A 16624-nucleotide genomic window follows, 5' to 3' on the forward strand; every position below is an offset into this window, starting at 1 on the left:
AACCCCAAAAGGGGATATAACTTGGTCCCCATCACACAATGCTTTCCTAGAAGAAATAAGAAAAGATCTTAAGAGAGAGCTAGAAGAAAAATGGGAAAAATAAAGAGAAGCTCTGCAAGAGAGTATGGAAAAGGCATATAACTCATTAAAAGAAAGTTTTGAAAAAGAAAACAACTTCCTGAAAAGTGAAATAGAAAAGGTAAAGAACTCCTATGGAAACAGAATTTGTGAACTGGAAAAGATAAAGAACTCCCAGGAAAGAAGGATTTGTGAATTGGAAAAAGAAAATAACTCACTAAAAAAATTTTGTGAAATGGAAAAAAATTCCATAGAAAACAACTCATTTAAAAACTCAATTGGACATATACAAAAAGAAGTTTAAAAAAAGTAAATGAAGAACATAATTCATTAAAAATCAGAACCAAACAAAAGAAAATGACTTGATGAGACATCACGAATCAGTCGAGCAAAAACAAAAAATTGAAAAAAATTGAAAAAAATGTTAAATATCTACTTGAAAAATAAGAGACCTGGAAAAATAGAAGCAGGAGAGATAATCTGGGGATTATTGGACTTCCTGAAAATAATGATGAAGAAAAGAGCCTAGACAGTATTTTTCAGGAAATCAAAAGAGAACTGCCCAGATGTAATAGAATCAGAGGGTAAAATAGACATTGAAAGAATTCATCAAACACCTTCTTAAGAGACCCCAAAATAAAAACTCCAAATAATATTGTGGCTAAATTTCATAACTATCAGAATAAGGGAAAAATAGTGAAAGCAGCCAGAAAAAAACAATTCAAATACCGAGGAGCCACAATAAGAATCACTCAGGATCTAACAGCTTCCACATTAAAGGATCAAAGTCCTGGAATCTGATATTCCAAAAGACAAAAGAACTTGGAATGCAGCCAAGAATAAACTATCCAGATAAGCTGAGCATTTTCCCAGGGAAGAAGATAGACATTTAATGAAACAGGTGAATTCCATTTATTTCTAATGAAAAAATCAGAGCTAAAAAAAACTTGACTTCCAAATACAGGATTCAAGAGAAGCATAAAAAGATAAAAAGAACTCTTGAGAACTGTATTTCTGTTACAAGCATACATAAAGAGCGCATACATAATTTGATTTTGTTATATAATATTAAAAAAAGGGAATTAGAAATGGAAAGGGGATTGTATCAGGAAAAAGGGAAAAGTGGAGGTAAAAAGAGGGAAATTACATCTCACAAAGAGGCAAAGGAAAACTATCATATCTGAGGGAATTAAGGGAGGGGGAGGAATATTATATGAATCTTATTCTCATCAGATTTGGCTCAAAGAGAAAATAATTGACATATATGGTTTACAGAGAAATTTCTCTCACCTCATTAAAAAGTGGGAGAGGAAAAGGGAAAAGGAAAAGGGCAGGTTAAATAGAAGGGAATACAAAAATAACAAGAGAAAGGTATGAGAAAGGGGAAGGGACTGAAAGGGGATAGGAAGGATTCTAAAGAGGGAGAGCTGCATGCGGTAAGTGGTGCCCGTAAATTTAATACTGGGGAGAGGGATAATGGGGGAAAGAAAAAGAAAAGTATAATCTGGGAATAATAAGATGGCAGGAAATACAGAATTAGTAGTTTTAACCATAAATATGAATGGGATGAACTCTCCCATAAAGCAGAAGCAGATAGCTGACTGGATCAAAAGCCAGAATTCAATAATATGTTGTTTACAGGAAACATACTTGAAGCAGGGCAATATATACAGAGTAAAGGTAAAAGGCTGGAGTAGAATCTATTATGCTTCAGGTGAAGTAAAAAAAGCAGGAGTAGCCATCCTGATCTCAGATCAAGCAAAAGCAAAAATTGATCTAATGAAAAAAGATAAGGAAGGAAACTATATCTTGCTAAAGGGTAGCATAGACAATGAAGCAATATCAATACTAAACATATATGCACCACGTGGTATAACATCTAAATTCCTTAAAGGAGAAGTTAAGAGAGGTGTAAAAGAAATAGACAGCAAAACTATAATAGTGGGAGATCTCAATTTTGTACTCTGAGAATTTGATAAATCAAATCACAAAACAAATAAAAAAGAAGTTAAAGAAGTAAATAGAATATTAGAAAATATATGATAGCTCTTTGAAGAAAACTAAATGGAGATAGAAAGGAGTACACTTTCTTCTCAGCGATTCATGGAACCTTTACAAAAATTGAAACATTATATAAAGACCTCAAAATTAAATGCAGAAAGGCAAAAATAGTAAATGCATTCTTTTCAGATCATGATGCAATAAAAACTACATTTGACAAAAAAAACTAGGGGAAAACTAGACCAAAAAGTAATTGGAAATTAAATAATCTCATCCTAAAAAATGAATGGGTGCAACAGCAAATCATAGACACAATTAATAATTTCACCCAAGAGAATGACAACAATGAGACAACATACCAAAATTTGTGGGATGCAGCCAAAGCGGTAATAAGAGGAAATTTTATCTCTCTCTCTCTCTCTCTCTTAATAACTTTTAATTGACAGAACCTATGCCAGGGTAATTTTTTACAACATTATCCCTTGCATTCACTTCTGTTCCGATTTTTCCCCTCCCTCCCTCCACCCCTTCCCCCAGATGGCAAGCAGTCCTTTACATGTTAAATAAGTTACAGTATATCCTAGATACAATATAGGTGTGCAGAACCGAACAGTTCTCTTGTTGCACAGGGAAAATTGGATTCAGAAGGTATAAATAACCCAGGAAGAAAAACAGAAATGCAAGCAGTTTATATTCATTTCTTAGTGTTCTTTCTTTGGGTGTAGCTGCTTCTGTCCATCCTTGATCAATTGAAACTGCATTAGCTCTCTTTATTGAAGAGATCCACTTCCATCAGAATACATCCTCAAACAGTATCGTTGTTGAGGTATATAATGATCTCCTGATTCTGCTCATTTCACTTAGCATCAGTTCATGTAAGTCTCGCCAGTCCTCTCTGTATTCATCCTGCTGGTCATTTCTTACAGAACAATAATATTCCATAATGTTCATATACCACAATTTACTCAACCATTCTCCAATTGATGGGCATCCATTCATTTTCCAGCTTCTAGCCACTACAAACAGGGCTGCCACAAACATTTTGGCACATACAGGTCCCTTTCCCTTCTTTAGTATCTCTTTGGGGTATAAGCCCAGTAGAAACACTGCTGGATCAAAGGGTATGCACAGTTTGATAACTTTTTGAACATAGTTCCAAATTACTCTCCAGAATGGCTGGAAGAAATTTTATATCTCTAGAGGCTTAATTGAATAAAACAGAGAAAGAGAAGATCAATGAACTGGGCTTGTAACTATAGTAAGCTAGAAAAAGAACAAATTAAAACTTCTCTTAATCAAATACTAAACTTGAAATTCTAAAATTAAAAGAAGAAATTAATAAAATGGAAAGTAAAAAACTATTGAATTAATAAATAAAACTAAGAATTGGTTTTTATGAAAAAACCAACAAAATAGATAAATCTTTCGAAAATTTGATTAGAAAAAGGAAAGAGGAAAATCAAATTGTTAGTCTTAGAAATGAAAAGGGAGAATTCTCCATTAATGAAGAGGAAATTAGAGCAATAATTAGGAGTTACCTAGCCCAACTTTGTGCCAATAAATTTGATAACCTAAATGAAATGGATGACTACCTTCAAAAATATAGGCTGCCCAGATTAATAGAGGAGGAAACAAATTGCTTAAATAGTTCCATTTTAGAAAAAGAAATAGAACAAGCTCTTAATCAAATCCCTAAGAAAAAATCCCCAGGACTAGATGGATTTACATGTGAATTCTACCAAACATTTAAAGAACAATTAACTCCAATGTTATATAAATTATTTGAAAAAATAGGGAATGAAAGGCTCCTACCAAATTCCTTTTATATCACAGACATAGTACTGATATCTAAACTAGGTAGGTTGAAAATAGAGAAAGAAAATTATAGACAAATTTCCCTAATGAATATTGATGCAAAAATCTTAAATAAAATATTAGCAAAAATATTACAGAAAATCAACTCCAGGATAATACACCATGACTAAGTAGAATTTATATCAGGAATGCAGGGCTGGTTCAATATTAGGAAAACTATTAGCATAATTGACTATATCAATAACCAAATTAACAAAAACCATATGATTATCTTAGATGCAGAAAAAGCATTTGATAAAACCCAACACCCATTCCTATTAAAAACACTAGAGAGTATAGAAATAAATGGACTTTTCATTAAAATAGTCAGTAGCATCTATTTAAAACCATCAGCAAGCATCATATGTAATAGGGATAAAGTGGAACCATAAGATCAGGGGTGAAACAAGGTTGCCCACTATCACCATTACTATTCAATATTGTATTAGAAATACTAGCCCTTAGAAACTGGAAAATGAATGGATGCCCATCAATTGGAGAATGGGTGGGTAAATTGTGGTATATGAATGTTATGGAATATTATTGTTCTGTAAGAAATGACCAGCAGGATGAATACAGAGAGGACTGGCGAGACTTACATGAACTGATGCTAAGTGAAATGAGCAGAACCAGGAGATCATTATACACTTCGACAATGATACTGTATGAGGACATATTTTGATGGAAGTGGATTTCTTTGACAAAGAGACCTGAGTTTCAATTGATAAATGACGGACAAAAGCAGCTACACCCAAAGAAAGAACACTGGGAAACGAATGTGAACTATCTGCATTTTTGTTTTTCTTCCCGGGTTATTTATACCTTCTGAATCCAATTCTCCCTATGCAACAAGAGAACTGTTCGGTTCTGCAAACATATATTGTATCTAGGATATACTGCAACATATCGAACATATAAAGGACTGCTTGCCATCTAGGGGAGGGGGTGGAGGGAGGGAGGGAAAAAAAATTGGAACAGAAACGAGTGTCAATATAAAGTGATTATTAAATAAAAATTAAAAAAAAAAAGAAATACTAGCCTTGGAAATAAGAGAAGAAAAAGAGATTAAAGGAATTAGATTAGGTGATGAGGAAACCAAATTATCACTCTTTGCAGATGATATGATGGTATACTTAAAGAACTCCAGATAATCAACTAAAAAGCTATTCGAAATAATCTAGAACTTTAACAAAGTTGTAGGATACAAAATAAATCCACATAAATCATCAGCATTCTTATATATCACTAACAAAATCCAACAGCAAAGAGAGATTCCATTTAAAATAACTGTTGATAATATAAAATATTTGGGAATTTATCTGCCAAGGGAAACCAGGAGATCATTATACACTTCAACAACATCACTATATGATGATCAATTCTGATGGACATAGCTCTCTTCAACAATGAGATGAACCAAATTAGTTCCAATTGTTCAATAATGAAGAGAACCAGTTACACCCAGAGAAAGAACTATGGGAAATGAGTGTGGATCACAACACAGCATTTCCACTCCTGTTTTTGTCCGCTTGCATTTTTTGATTTCCTTCTCAGGTTATTTTTACCTTATTTCTAAATCTGATTTTTCTTGTGCAGCAAGATAACTGTATAAATATGTATACATATATGCATTTAACATATACTTTAACATATTTAAGATGTATTGGTCTACCTGCCATCTAGGGGAGGGAGTGGGGGGAAAGAGAGGAAAAACTGGAACAGAAGGTTTTGCAAGGGTCAGTACTGAAAAATTATCTATGCATATGTCTAGTAAATAAAAAGCTATTTTAAAAAAAGCCATACTCAAGGATAAAAACATGATTGCAATCAGGTGAATGAGTTTGGCAATATATTTTTGCAAGGAATATATTAGAGATATTGCAACTTCTGATACATCAATCCTTTAAAAAATATGATGTACTTGAACTTGGACCACATTAAAGGCCACCTATTCTTCCTAAAGTTAGTCTAATCCTGTCTCCAAATAATACCAGGTTTTTTAGACATTTCAAATGTGAAGTGAAAATAAGATGCAGAAAAAAATCTTCTGAGCCTATATATAAGGTAAGAAAATTTTATGCTTAGGAAAAAACAACTAGATTGTCACAGAAAATTTTTCAGATTAAGATGACAAAATTGCAGAGCCAAGACAGTGCAATGACAGGAAAGCAACATAGTGAGCTATTCTCCACAATATTCTAAACATATCTAAAAAATGACATAATTGTGATAGGGAAATTCTGAAAAAGTCCCAGCAATTCATTGGTGCATCCCGGCTCAACACAGGGAGACAGACATTGAAGTTTGCAGACACTGGGGATGAGATCAGGCCAAGAAGACTTAACAAAGAAAGTACACTGATACCTAAAGAAAAGATATGCAAGAGAAGATCACAGACCCACACCCTAACTCTAACAGAGACAAGAGTGAAACAGCAACTTTTTCATCCACTAAAATAAAATGGATTTGGGTTAAAGATCTATAGAATACTGAGAAAGGGATCTGCACAAAGGGACAGCATTTTTGGGTAGGGACTTCTAACCAAAAAAGAAAGTTGAGAAACAAGTTGCAAGCAGTATGGACCAAATTCAGGGCAGAGTTGAGCCTTATGTCATATCTAGCCCATAACTATACAAGAATAACAAGACAGGAATTCCTTTTTTTGTATTTTGTTTTGTTTTTGCTGAGGCAATTGGGGTTAAGTGACTTGCCCAGAGTCACACAGCTATGAAGAGTTAAGTGTCAGATCCTCCTGACTTCGGGGCTGGTGCTTTATCCCCTGTGCCATCTAGCTGCCTCCCCACCACCACCACTTCTTTTTAAAAAGCTTTTCATTTTTAGAATTTATGCATGGATAATTTGACAACATTGACCCTTATATAGCCTTGTGTTTCACATTTTCTCCTCCTTTCCCTCATTCCCTCGCCTAGATAGCAAGCAATCTAATATATATCAAACATGTTAAAATATATGTTAAATCTAATATGTTTAAACATATTTATATACTTTTCTTGCTGCACAAAAAAAATCAAATCAAGAAGAAAAAAATAAACAAAACAAAACAAGCAAACGACAACAAAATGAGTGAAACAATATGTTGTGATCCACACTCAGTTCCCACAGTCCTCTCTCTAGGTGTAGAGGATTCTCTCCATCACAAGAGCACTGGAAGCGACATCAATTATCTCATTGTTAAGAAGAGCCATATCCATCAAAATTAATCTTTGCATAATAATATAATATGTAAATGTAAAATCATGTACAATGATCTCTTTGTTCTACTGACTTCACTTAGCATCAATTTATGTAAGTCTCTCCAAGCCTCTCTGAAATCATCCTGTTGGTCATTTCTTACAGAACAATAATATTCCAGAACATTCATACACCATAATTTATTCAGCCATTCTCCAACTGATGGACATCCAATTCAATTTCCAGTTTCTTATCACTACAAAAAGGGCTGCCACAAACATTTTTGCACATGTGGGTCCCTTTCCCTTCTTTAAGATCTCTTTGGGATATAAATCCAGTAGCAACACTGCTGGATCAAAAGGTATGCAGTTTGCTAACTCTTTGGGCATAGTTCTAAACTGTTCTCCAGAATGGCTGGCTTATCCCCTCCAACATTCACTATTATCTTTTCCTGTCATCTTAGCTAATCTAACAGGTGTGTAATGGTACCTTAGAGTTGTCTTAATTTGCATTTCTCTAATCAATAGTGATTTAGAGCATCTTCTCATATGACTAGAAATGGTTTCAATTCCTTTATCTGAAAATTGTCTATTCATATACTTTGACCATTTATCAATTGGAGAATGGTCAAATTCTCATAAATTTGATTCAATTTTCTATATATTTTAGAAATTAGACTAATCAGAACCCTTAGATGTAAAAATGATTTCTCAATTTATTGCTTCCCTTCCGATCTTGTCCGAATTAGTTTTGTTTATGCAAAAACTTTTTAACTTAACATAATCAAAGTTATCTATCCGGTGTTCAATTATGAGGTCCAGTTCTTCTTTGGACGTAAATTCCTTCCTTCTCCATAGATATGAGAAGTAAATTATCCTATGTTCTTCTAATTTGCTTGTAATATTACTCTTTATGTCTAAATCATAAACCCATTTAGATCTTATCTTGGTATGTGGTGTTAGGTGTGGGTCAAGCCCCAATTTCTTCCATACTAGTTTCCAATTTTCTCAGCAGTTTTTGTCAAATAGCAAGTTCTTATCCCCAAAGCTGGGGTTTGGGGGATTGTCAAAGATTAGATTGCTATAGTTATTGACTATTTTTGTCCTGTGAACCTAACCTATTCCACTGATAGACCACTCTATTTCTTAACCACTACCAAACAGTTTTGATGACTGCTACTTTATAATATAGTTTCAGGTCTGGCATAGTTAAGCCACCTTCTTTGGTAGTTTTTTTCATTAATTCTCTTGAAATTCTTGACCTTTTGTTCTTCCAGGTGAACTTTGTTATTATTTTTTCTAGATCTGTAAAATAATTTCTTGGGAGTTTGAGTGATATGACACTAAATAAGTAGATTAATTTAGGTATTATTGTCATCTTTATTATATTTGTTCGGCCTACCCATAGGCACTTGATATTATTTCAACTGATTAGATTTGATTTTATTTGTGTGGAAAGCGTTTTGTAGTTCTGTTCATATAGTTTTTGACTTTCCCTTGGCAGATAGATTGATAAATATTTTATACGATCAACAATTATTTTAGATGGAATTTCTGTTTGTATCCCTTGTTGCTAGACTTTGTAGGTAATATATAAAAATGTTGATGATTTATGTGGATTTATTTTGTGCCCTGCCACTTTGCTGAAGTTGTGAATTGTTTCTAGTAGCTTTTTAGTTGATTGTCTAAGATTCATCATATCATCTGCAAAGAGTGATAATTTGATTTCCTCATGACCTACTCTAATGCCTTAAATCTTTTTCTTCTCTTATTGCCAAAGCTAACATTTCTAATACAACATTGAATAGTGTAATGGTGATAGTGGGCAACCTTGTTTCACTCTTGATCTTATTGGAAATGATTCTAGTTTATCCCCATCACATATAATGCTTGCTGATGGTTTTAAATAGATTCTACTGATCATTTTTTGGAAAGATCCATTTTTTCCTATACTCTCTAGTGTTTCTAATAGGAATGGATGTTGGATGTTATCAAATGCTTTTTCTGCATCTACTGAGATAACCATATAATTTCTGTAGTTTGGTTATTGATATAGCCAGTTATTCTAATAGTTTTCCTAATATTGAACCAGTCCTGCATTCCTGGTAGAAATCCTACTTGGTCATGGTGTGTTAACTTGGGAATGATTTTATGTAATATCTTTGTTAATATTTTATTTAAGATTTTTGCATCAATATTCATTAGGGAAATTGGTCTAAATTTTCTTTCTCTGTTTTCACCCTACCTGGTGTAGCTATTAGCACCATATCTGTCATAAAAGGAATTTGGCAGGACTTTCCCTAATTTTTCAAATAGTTCATATAGTATTGGAATTGTTCTTTGAATGTTTGGTGGAATTCACATGTAAATCCATCTGGTCCTGGAGATTTTTCTTAAGGAGTTGGTTAATAGCTTGTTTTATTTCTTTTTCTAAAATGGGACTATTTAAATAGTTTATTTCCTCTTCTGTTAACCTGAACAATCTATATTTTTGTAAATATTCCTTCATTTCATTTAGATTATCAAATTTATTGGCATATAGTTGGACAAAATAACTCCTAATTATTGCTCTAATTTCTTCTTCATTGGTGGAAAGTTCTCCCTTTTCATTTTTTAAACTAACAACTTGGTTTTCTTCTTTCCTTTTTCTAATCAAATTAAAGGTTTATCTATTTTGTTAGGTTTTTCATAAAACCAATTCTTCCTTTTATTTATTAATTCAATAGTTTTTTTATTTTTAATTTAATTTTAATTTTTTTTCCCCTGAGGCAATTTTGATTAAGTGACTTGCCCAGGGTCACACAGCTAGAAAGTATTAAATGTCTGAGGCCAGATTTTAACTCAGGTCCTCCTGACTTCAGGGTTGGTGCTCTATCCACTAGCCCCCTTATTTTCAATTTTATTAATCTCCTCTTTTATTTTCAGATTTTCAAATTTGATATTTAATTGAGGGTCTTTAATTTGTTCTTTTCCTAGTTTTTTTTAGTTGTAAGCCCAATTCATTGATCTTTTCTTTTTCTGTTTTATGCAAGTCAGCATCTAGAGATATAAAATTTTCCCTTATAACTGCTTTGGCTGATCCCACAAATTTTGGTATGTTGTCTCATTATTGTCATTCTCTTGGATGAAGTTGTTGATTGTGTCTATGATTTTTTGCTTCACCCATTTATTCTTTAGGATTATTAATTTTTGGTTTATTTTCTCCTAGCCTTATATTGCATGTGATTTTTATTGCATCATGATCTGAAAAAAAATGCATTTACTATTTTTGCTTTTCTGCCTTTGATTTTGAGGGTTTTTTGCCTTAATATATGGTCAATTTTTGTATAGATTCCATGAACCGCTGAGAAAAAAAGTAAACTCCTTTCTGTCTCCATTCAATTTCCTCCAAAGATCTATCATACCTAACGTTTCTAACATTCTGTTTACCTCCTTAACTTCTTGCTTATTTATTTCGTAGTTCAATTTATCTAGTTCTGAAAGAGCAAGGTTGAAATCACCCATTAGTTTTGTTGTCTATTTTTTCTTGAATCTCTCAACTTTTTCTCTATGAATTTGGCTGCTATACCACTTGGTGCATATATTGATATTGTTTCATTATCTATGGTACCCTTTAGTAAAATAGTTTCCTTTCTTATTTCTTTTAATTAGCTCTATCTTTGCTTTTACTTGATCTAAATAGGATTGCTATCCCTGAAGCATAATAGATTCTGCTCTAGCCCTTTACCTTCACTCTCTATGTATCACTATGCTTTAGATATGTTTCTTGTTAACAACATATTGTAGGACTCTGGCTTTTAATCCAGTCTGCTATCCCCCATTTCCGTTTTATGGGAAAGTACATCCCATTCACATTCACAGTTAAAATAACTAATTATTTCCTGTCATCTTATTTACCCTAAATTATGCTTTTCTCTTTCTTTTCTCACTTCCCTCCTCCCCAATATTTTCCTTTTGATGACCACCTCAAACAGCCTTTCCCCTTTTTTATATCTTTCCCTTAAAACTTCTGTTTTCTTTTCTATTAGCCTTCTCCTTTCCTTTCCCTTTTCCCCTCTCACTTCCCTATAAATTGAGACAAGTTTCTCTGTGAAACCAGTATGTCTGATATTCTCTTTTTGAACTAAATCTGATGAGAATAAAATTCATACAATGCTCATCCCCCTCCCTTATTTCTTTCAATTATAATAGGTTTTCTTTGTCTCTTCATGAGATGTAATTTTCCTTATTTTATCTCCTTTTTCCTCTTTTTTCCAATACGAACCCCTTTCTACCTCTAGTTTCTCTTTCATCTTATAATAAAATCAAATTATACCTGCATTCTCTAAGTATACCCATAACAGAAATATGGTTCTCAAGAGTTCTTCCCTTTTTATTTTTTTATGTTTCTATGTTTCTCTTGAGTTCTATGTTTGGAGAGCAAATTTTTTGTTCAGCTCTGGTTTTTCATTGGAAATAGGTGAAATTCACCTATATCATTGAATGTCCATCTTCTTCCCTAAAAGATAATGTTCATTTTAGCTGGATAACTTATTCTTGGCTGTAATCCAAGTTCCTTTACCTTTTAGAATATTAGATTCCAGGCCCTTGGATTCTTTAAGGTGGAAGCTGCTAAGTCCTGGGTGATCTTAATTGTGGTTCCTTAGTATTTACATTCTTTCTGGATGCTTGCAATCTCTTTTCCTTGGTGCAATAGTTCTGAAATTTAGCCACAATATTCCTTGGGGATTTAATTTTGGGGTCTCTTTCAGGAGGTGTTCAGTGAATTCTTTCAATGGCTATTTTTACTTTCTGATTCTAAAATATCAGGGCAGTTTTCCTTTATGATGATTTCCTGTAAGAAAATGTTTAGGTTCTTTTTTTCATCCTGGCTTTCAGGAAATCCAATAATCCTTAGACTGTCTCTTCCAAACCTATTTTCCATGTCAGTTGTTTTTCCTAAGAGATATTTCATATTTTCTTTTATTTTTTCTTTTTCTTTTGTTTTTATTTGACTGATTCTTGAAGTCTTATTAAGTCATTCACTTCCATTTATTCAATTCTAATTTTTAGTATATTATTTTCTTCAGTTACTTTTTTAGTTCCTTTTGTAAACTGGCCAAATGAATTTTTTTGTTCATTGCATTTTTTTTTCCATTTCACAAATTTTGTGTTTCAGTGAACTAGTACCTTTTTCATATCTATTTTGCAGGACATTATATGCTTTTTCCATTCCTTCTTGCAATGATCTCATTTCCTTTCCCCATTTTTCTTCTAACTCTTTTAAAATCTTTTATGCAATTTTCCAAGAAAGCCTTGTGAAATGGAGATCAGCTCATATCTTCATTTGGGGCTTCATCTGGAATTGATTTGCCTTTAAAAACCTCAGAATTTGAAGTGTGTTTCTCTCTCTCTCTCTCTCTCGGTTTTTTGTTCATCTTTCCCCCCTCCTCTCCCCAAGACTTGAGGTCTGCTCAATGCAAAGGAGCGACAGCTGCTTTAGTTTGTCTTGGGACAGTTCTGCTGATTGAATTTCAGTGCTGGGTAATCACGGCTATATTCTGTGTTCTTCTGGGCCTCACTGGTTTACAATTTGTGTTTTGTAGCAAATCTGCCAAACCACCTGCTTGCAACCTGGACAGAGTAGCCTAAGAGGCTCACAGAAGATTCCCAGGTGCATGAAACCTACAACGCTCTGGCTCCCCACCCTAGCTTCTTGCTTCGGTCTCCCTGTGCTGCTATTTGGACTCACCAGGCTATCCCCCTGCCCATTTGTAACAGACCTGTCCTAAAGTTCTTCCAAGGTATCTTCTGGGAATGTGTTGTCCTCTAGATATTTATGGGTTCTTTGACTCCAGAACCAGTACAGAGGCTTAATCTGCTGTTGGTTTGAGAGAAGGTCAGAGACAATCACAGAGAGTCATGTCTGCTCTCCACCATCTTGGCTCCCTACTCCAAGACAGGAATTCCTAATCAAAAAGGAATCTACAATTCTGCCACTCTGAACCAAAAGAATTTTTCAGCTGGCTGGCAGAGGCTGAATCCAGCAGTAATCTACTCTGGCTCAGATCCAGGTCAGAAACCAGCAGAACTCAAACACGGTTGAACGGGGGAAAGGCAACAATCAGATTTTGCCCTTGATCACACACACTTTGGGAGCACTGAAATCCTGCAGAACCCCAGCAAATTGCTAAAATCCTAGAATAATAGAACACTCAATAACTGAGAATGCAACAGAACCAGCACAGACCTTCCCTCCAGAAGTGCCACAGTTCAACACTATTATTAATCCAAAGTCACAAAAAAGACTAAAAGAATGAACAAACAAAAAAAAAGCATATGCCCATAAAGAACTATTATGGTATCAGGGATACTCAGGACACAAACCTAGAAGAAGAAAGTGACTTCAAAATCTCTACAAGAAAAGCCTTGGGAAAAAATAGCTTGGGTAGACACTCAACTAGAATTCTATAAAGTGATGATGAAAGTGTTTTAAAAAAAAGTGTAAAGTGAAAAGTGAAAGTGTTAAAAAAAAAAGCTGAAAAATGTTTTTATAAATGAAATGAAAGCACTTGAAGAAAAAAACTAAAAAAATGAAAGCTATGGAGGAGAGAATTGGAAAGGTAATATAGCTTGGCACAAGCAATACAAAACCTTACCCAAAAAACAAATTCCATGAAAATTAGAATGGATTAAATAGAAGTCAAAAGACTTCATGAGACAACATGAAATAGTAATACAAAATTTTAAAAATTAAGAAAATGAAAATGTAAATTATCTCAATGCTTTGAGATTGGAAAGCAGACAGATTTAAAAAATTAAGGATCATTTGACTGTAATGAATACCACGAACAAAAAAAGAACCTAAATATTCAGTTTCAAGAAATCTTTAAAAACAAAACAAAACTGAAGAAGCAGAGAGAAAAGAATCCACTAATCACCTTCTAAAGAAATTCCTAAATGAAAACTTCTATGAACATCATAGCTGAAATTCAGTTTGTAGCTCACAGAAAAAAGATAGTAAAAAGTCAGAAAGAATTCAAGGACAGAAAACCATGGTCAAGATCACACAATACTTAGCGGATAACCTCATTATAAAGAAGAGGTGAACTCATAATTACAACACTGTAATTTTAGAAGGCAAAGAATATGGCCTTATAGCCAAGAAGAACTTAGCAAACTGAGTATAAAATTATCCCTTCCACATCATGGCTTTCCCCATCAAGGTTTGAACATATCACAGATCAACATAAGAAATTAAATGGGAATTTTGAGGGAGTTCTGTGGAAGCTGTAGATGACATGAAGACCAGCATACTACATAGAAAAAATTGAGAAATTCAGAAATGCATAAAATATATGTATGGTAATACATATTATCAACCCAAATTTTACAATAGGGCACTGTAAACAGCCAATAAAAGAAAAAAAATTCAGACTTTTTATCTAGTACAAATGGGGCACTATGTTTCCAACCCCCATGCTGTGGAAAGGATTACTGTAATAAAGACAGGGAAAAGTGAACCTTTATTGAAATAGAAGACTTGGAAGAAATTCTGATGAAAATAATCAGAGCAGTAGAGAAAATATGAAGTTTAAATAATGAAGCAAGGAGAAACAAGGAGAAACTGCTTATATTCAAATATGAGGAAATGATACATGTGTCCTCCCCAAACCCTATCATCATCAGGGGTGATGGAAAGAATCCATTTAGTTCTGGCAGTGTTATATCCTGATGATATTAAAAAATGAATGGAAATTGAGGGGAAAAGAATACTTGGAGGGTAAGAAGAAGGTTAAAAAAAAGGTTAAGGAAAATTATCTATACAAAAAAAGGAGGTGAACCTCACTCTCATCTGAACTATTTGGGAAAAAGAAAGGAATACACACACATAATTAAGAACAGAAATAAGTTTTACTCAAAAGAGAAATACAAAGGAAAGGGGAGAAGAAGAGGAGGGATAATTAGAGGGAAAGCATATTGAGGAATCAATTCTAAGAAAAACAAATTCCAAGGATATTTTAAAATATTTTTCAGCTCCTTTTGAGGTGGGAAATAATGAAAATCTGACAAGTTGCCCATAAACTGGAGATTTGATGAATAAATAGTAGTATATAAATATAATGGAATACTATTATAATGAATTTTTATCAGCATAGTAATCAAATATGATCGACAAAACATACTAACTACATTCTGATAGAGAGGTACAGAATGCAGAATCAGACAAATGTTTTTGGAACATGGTGAATATGTAAACTTATTTTGATTATTCATGTTTGTAATGGATTTTATTTTTCTTGAAAGAAAAGGCAGATTTTGGCTGATTAAAATATATTTTTAAAAGTTTTAGTAATACTCAATCTAGAACTACTAGTTATTTAAAATACATACATATACATAAATACATACATATAAGCATACACACATATGAATATATCAAAATAATGGGAGATTTAGATATATCTCCTAGTATCATAATTATTTATATATAGTAACTTTTCTCATGCAAATAAACTAGAAAATGTTTATTTGTGGCATGGGGTGTTTGGCAGGGGATGTTGGAAAGCAAAGAGAGAACAGATGTTATAATCAGACATCCAGTTACATTGCTAGGGACAGAATAAAAAGAAAAGTAATTAGGGATTGGATGAGGCAAATTTTTAAGTCAATAGAGCCTGTGCAGGTGCAGGGACCATGAAGGATCAGAAGGCTTGAGACCTCAAATTAGAGTTTAATAATCAAAGAAGATTTAGAAAGTGGAAAAAACCTATGAAATCATGGCAAAAATCCACGGATAGATAGAATGAGATTTTTCACATGTGATCATAGCAGTGGCATAACATGGCAATTCTTATGACTTTGTAACAACTGGGTGAGATTTAATAGGAACTTTTTTTAATAAAAATTTTTTTTAAAAATCACATATGCAGTTAGGATTACTGTATAAAGATAATCCATAAAAATAGATGAAACTGATGTACAGTTGTATAGAAAGTAGAGATAAAATATAATTCTGAACTTATATAAATGAAAAAGACCACAAATACAATAAATGTCCATTAAAATATGTGGATATTAAGAAAATACTTACTTGCAAACTCTGATTTTAAGTCCTTTATGAATATTATGAAGATTCAAATTTAAACTTAAATGTGGAAACTATATCAATCATCTTAAATAGTATCCATTGTAAGTGACCTTTTATTTGGTGAAGCCATTCAATTACTTTACCATAGAACTTGATTTCTTCCAAAGATTAGTGCATAAGTTGTATATGCCTAATCTTATTAAAGTTGGACCCAAGTGATTATTTTCCCTGCATACCCGAAAAATTTTGTGCATCCTCATGGTAGCTGAGCAGAAGACAAATCTGGTAAGAAGTAAGCGAAGAAATTCATCTCCGAAAAACTGGAGAAAAGCTTGATCTGAAAAGAATAAAAAGATGATATTTGAAGAAAGTTTGCTTGGGAAAAAATGAGAGAGACAGAGACAGAGAGAAAGAGAGAGAAGTAGGGAGG

At 33.2% G+C, this 16624-nt stretch overlaps 1 protein-coding gene across 2 annotated transcripts in view; it reads right to left on the reverse strand.

Annotated features, from left to right (window-relative positions):
• Nucleotides 1–16624, reverse strand: part of SCAI (suppressor of cancer cell invasion) — a 227936-nt gene that overhangs the window by 11777 nt on the left and 199535 nt on the right. For both annotated transcript variants that reach the window (XM_051979634.1, XM_051979635.1), the window contains one exon: nucleotides 16431–16531. In XM_051979634.1, the coding sequence (XP_051835594.1) occupies nucleotides 16431–16531 (101 nt within the window). The remainder of the gene's footprint in view (nucleotides 1–16430; nucleotides 16532–16624) is intronic.

Source organism: Antechinus flavipes, chromosome 2, assembly GCF_016432865.1.
Source record: "Antechinus flavipes isolate AdamAnt ecotype Samford, QLD, Australia chromosome 2, AdamAnt_v2, whole genome shotgun sequence".
In the NCBI taxonomy this organism is placed as follows: Eukaryota; Metazoa; Chordata; class Mammalia; order Dasyuromorphia; family Dasyuridae; genus Antechinus; species Antechinus flavipes.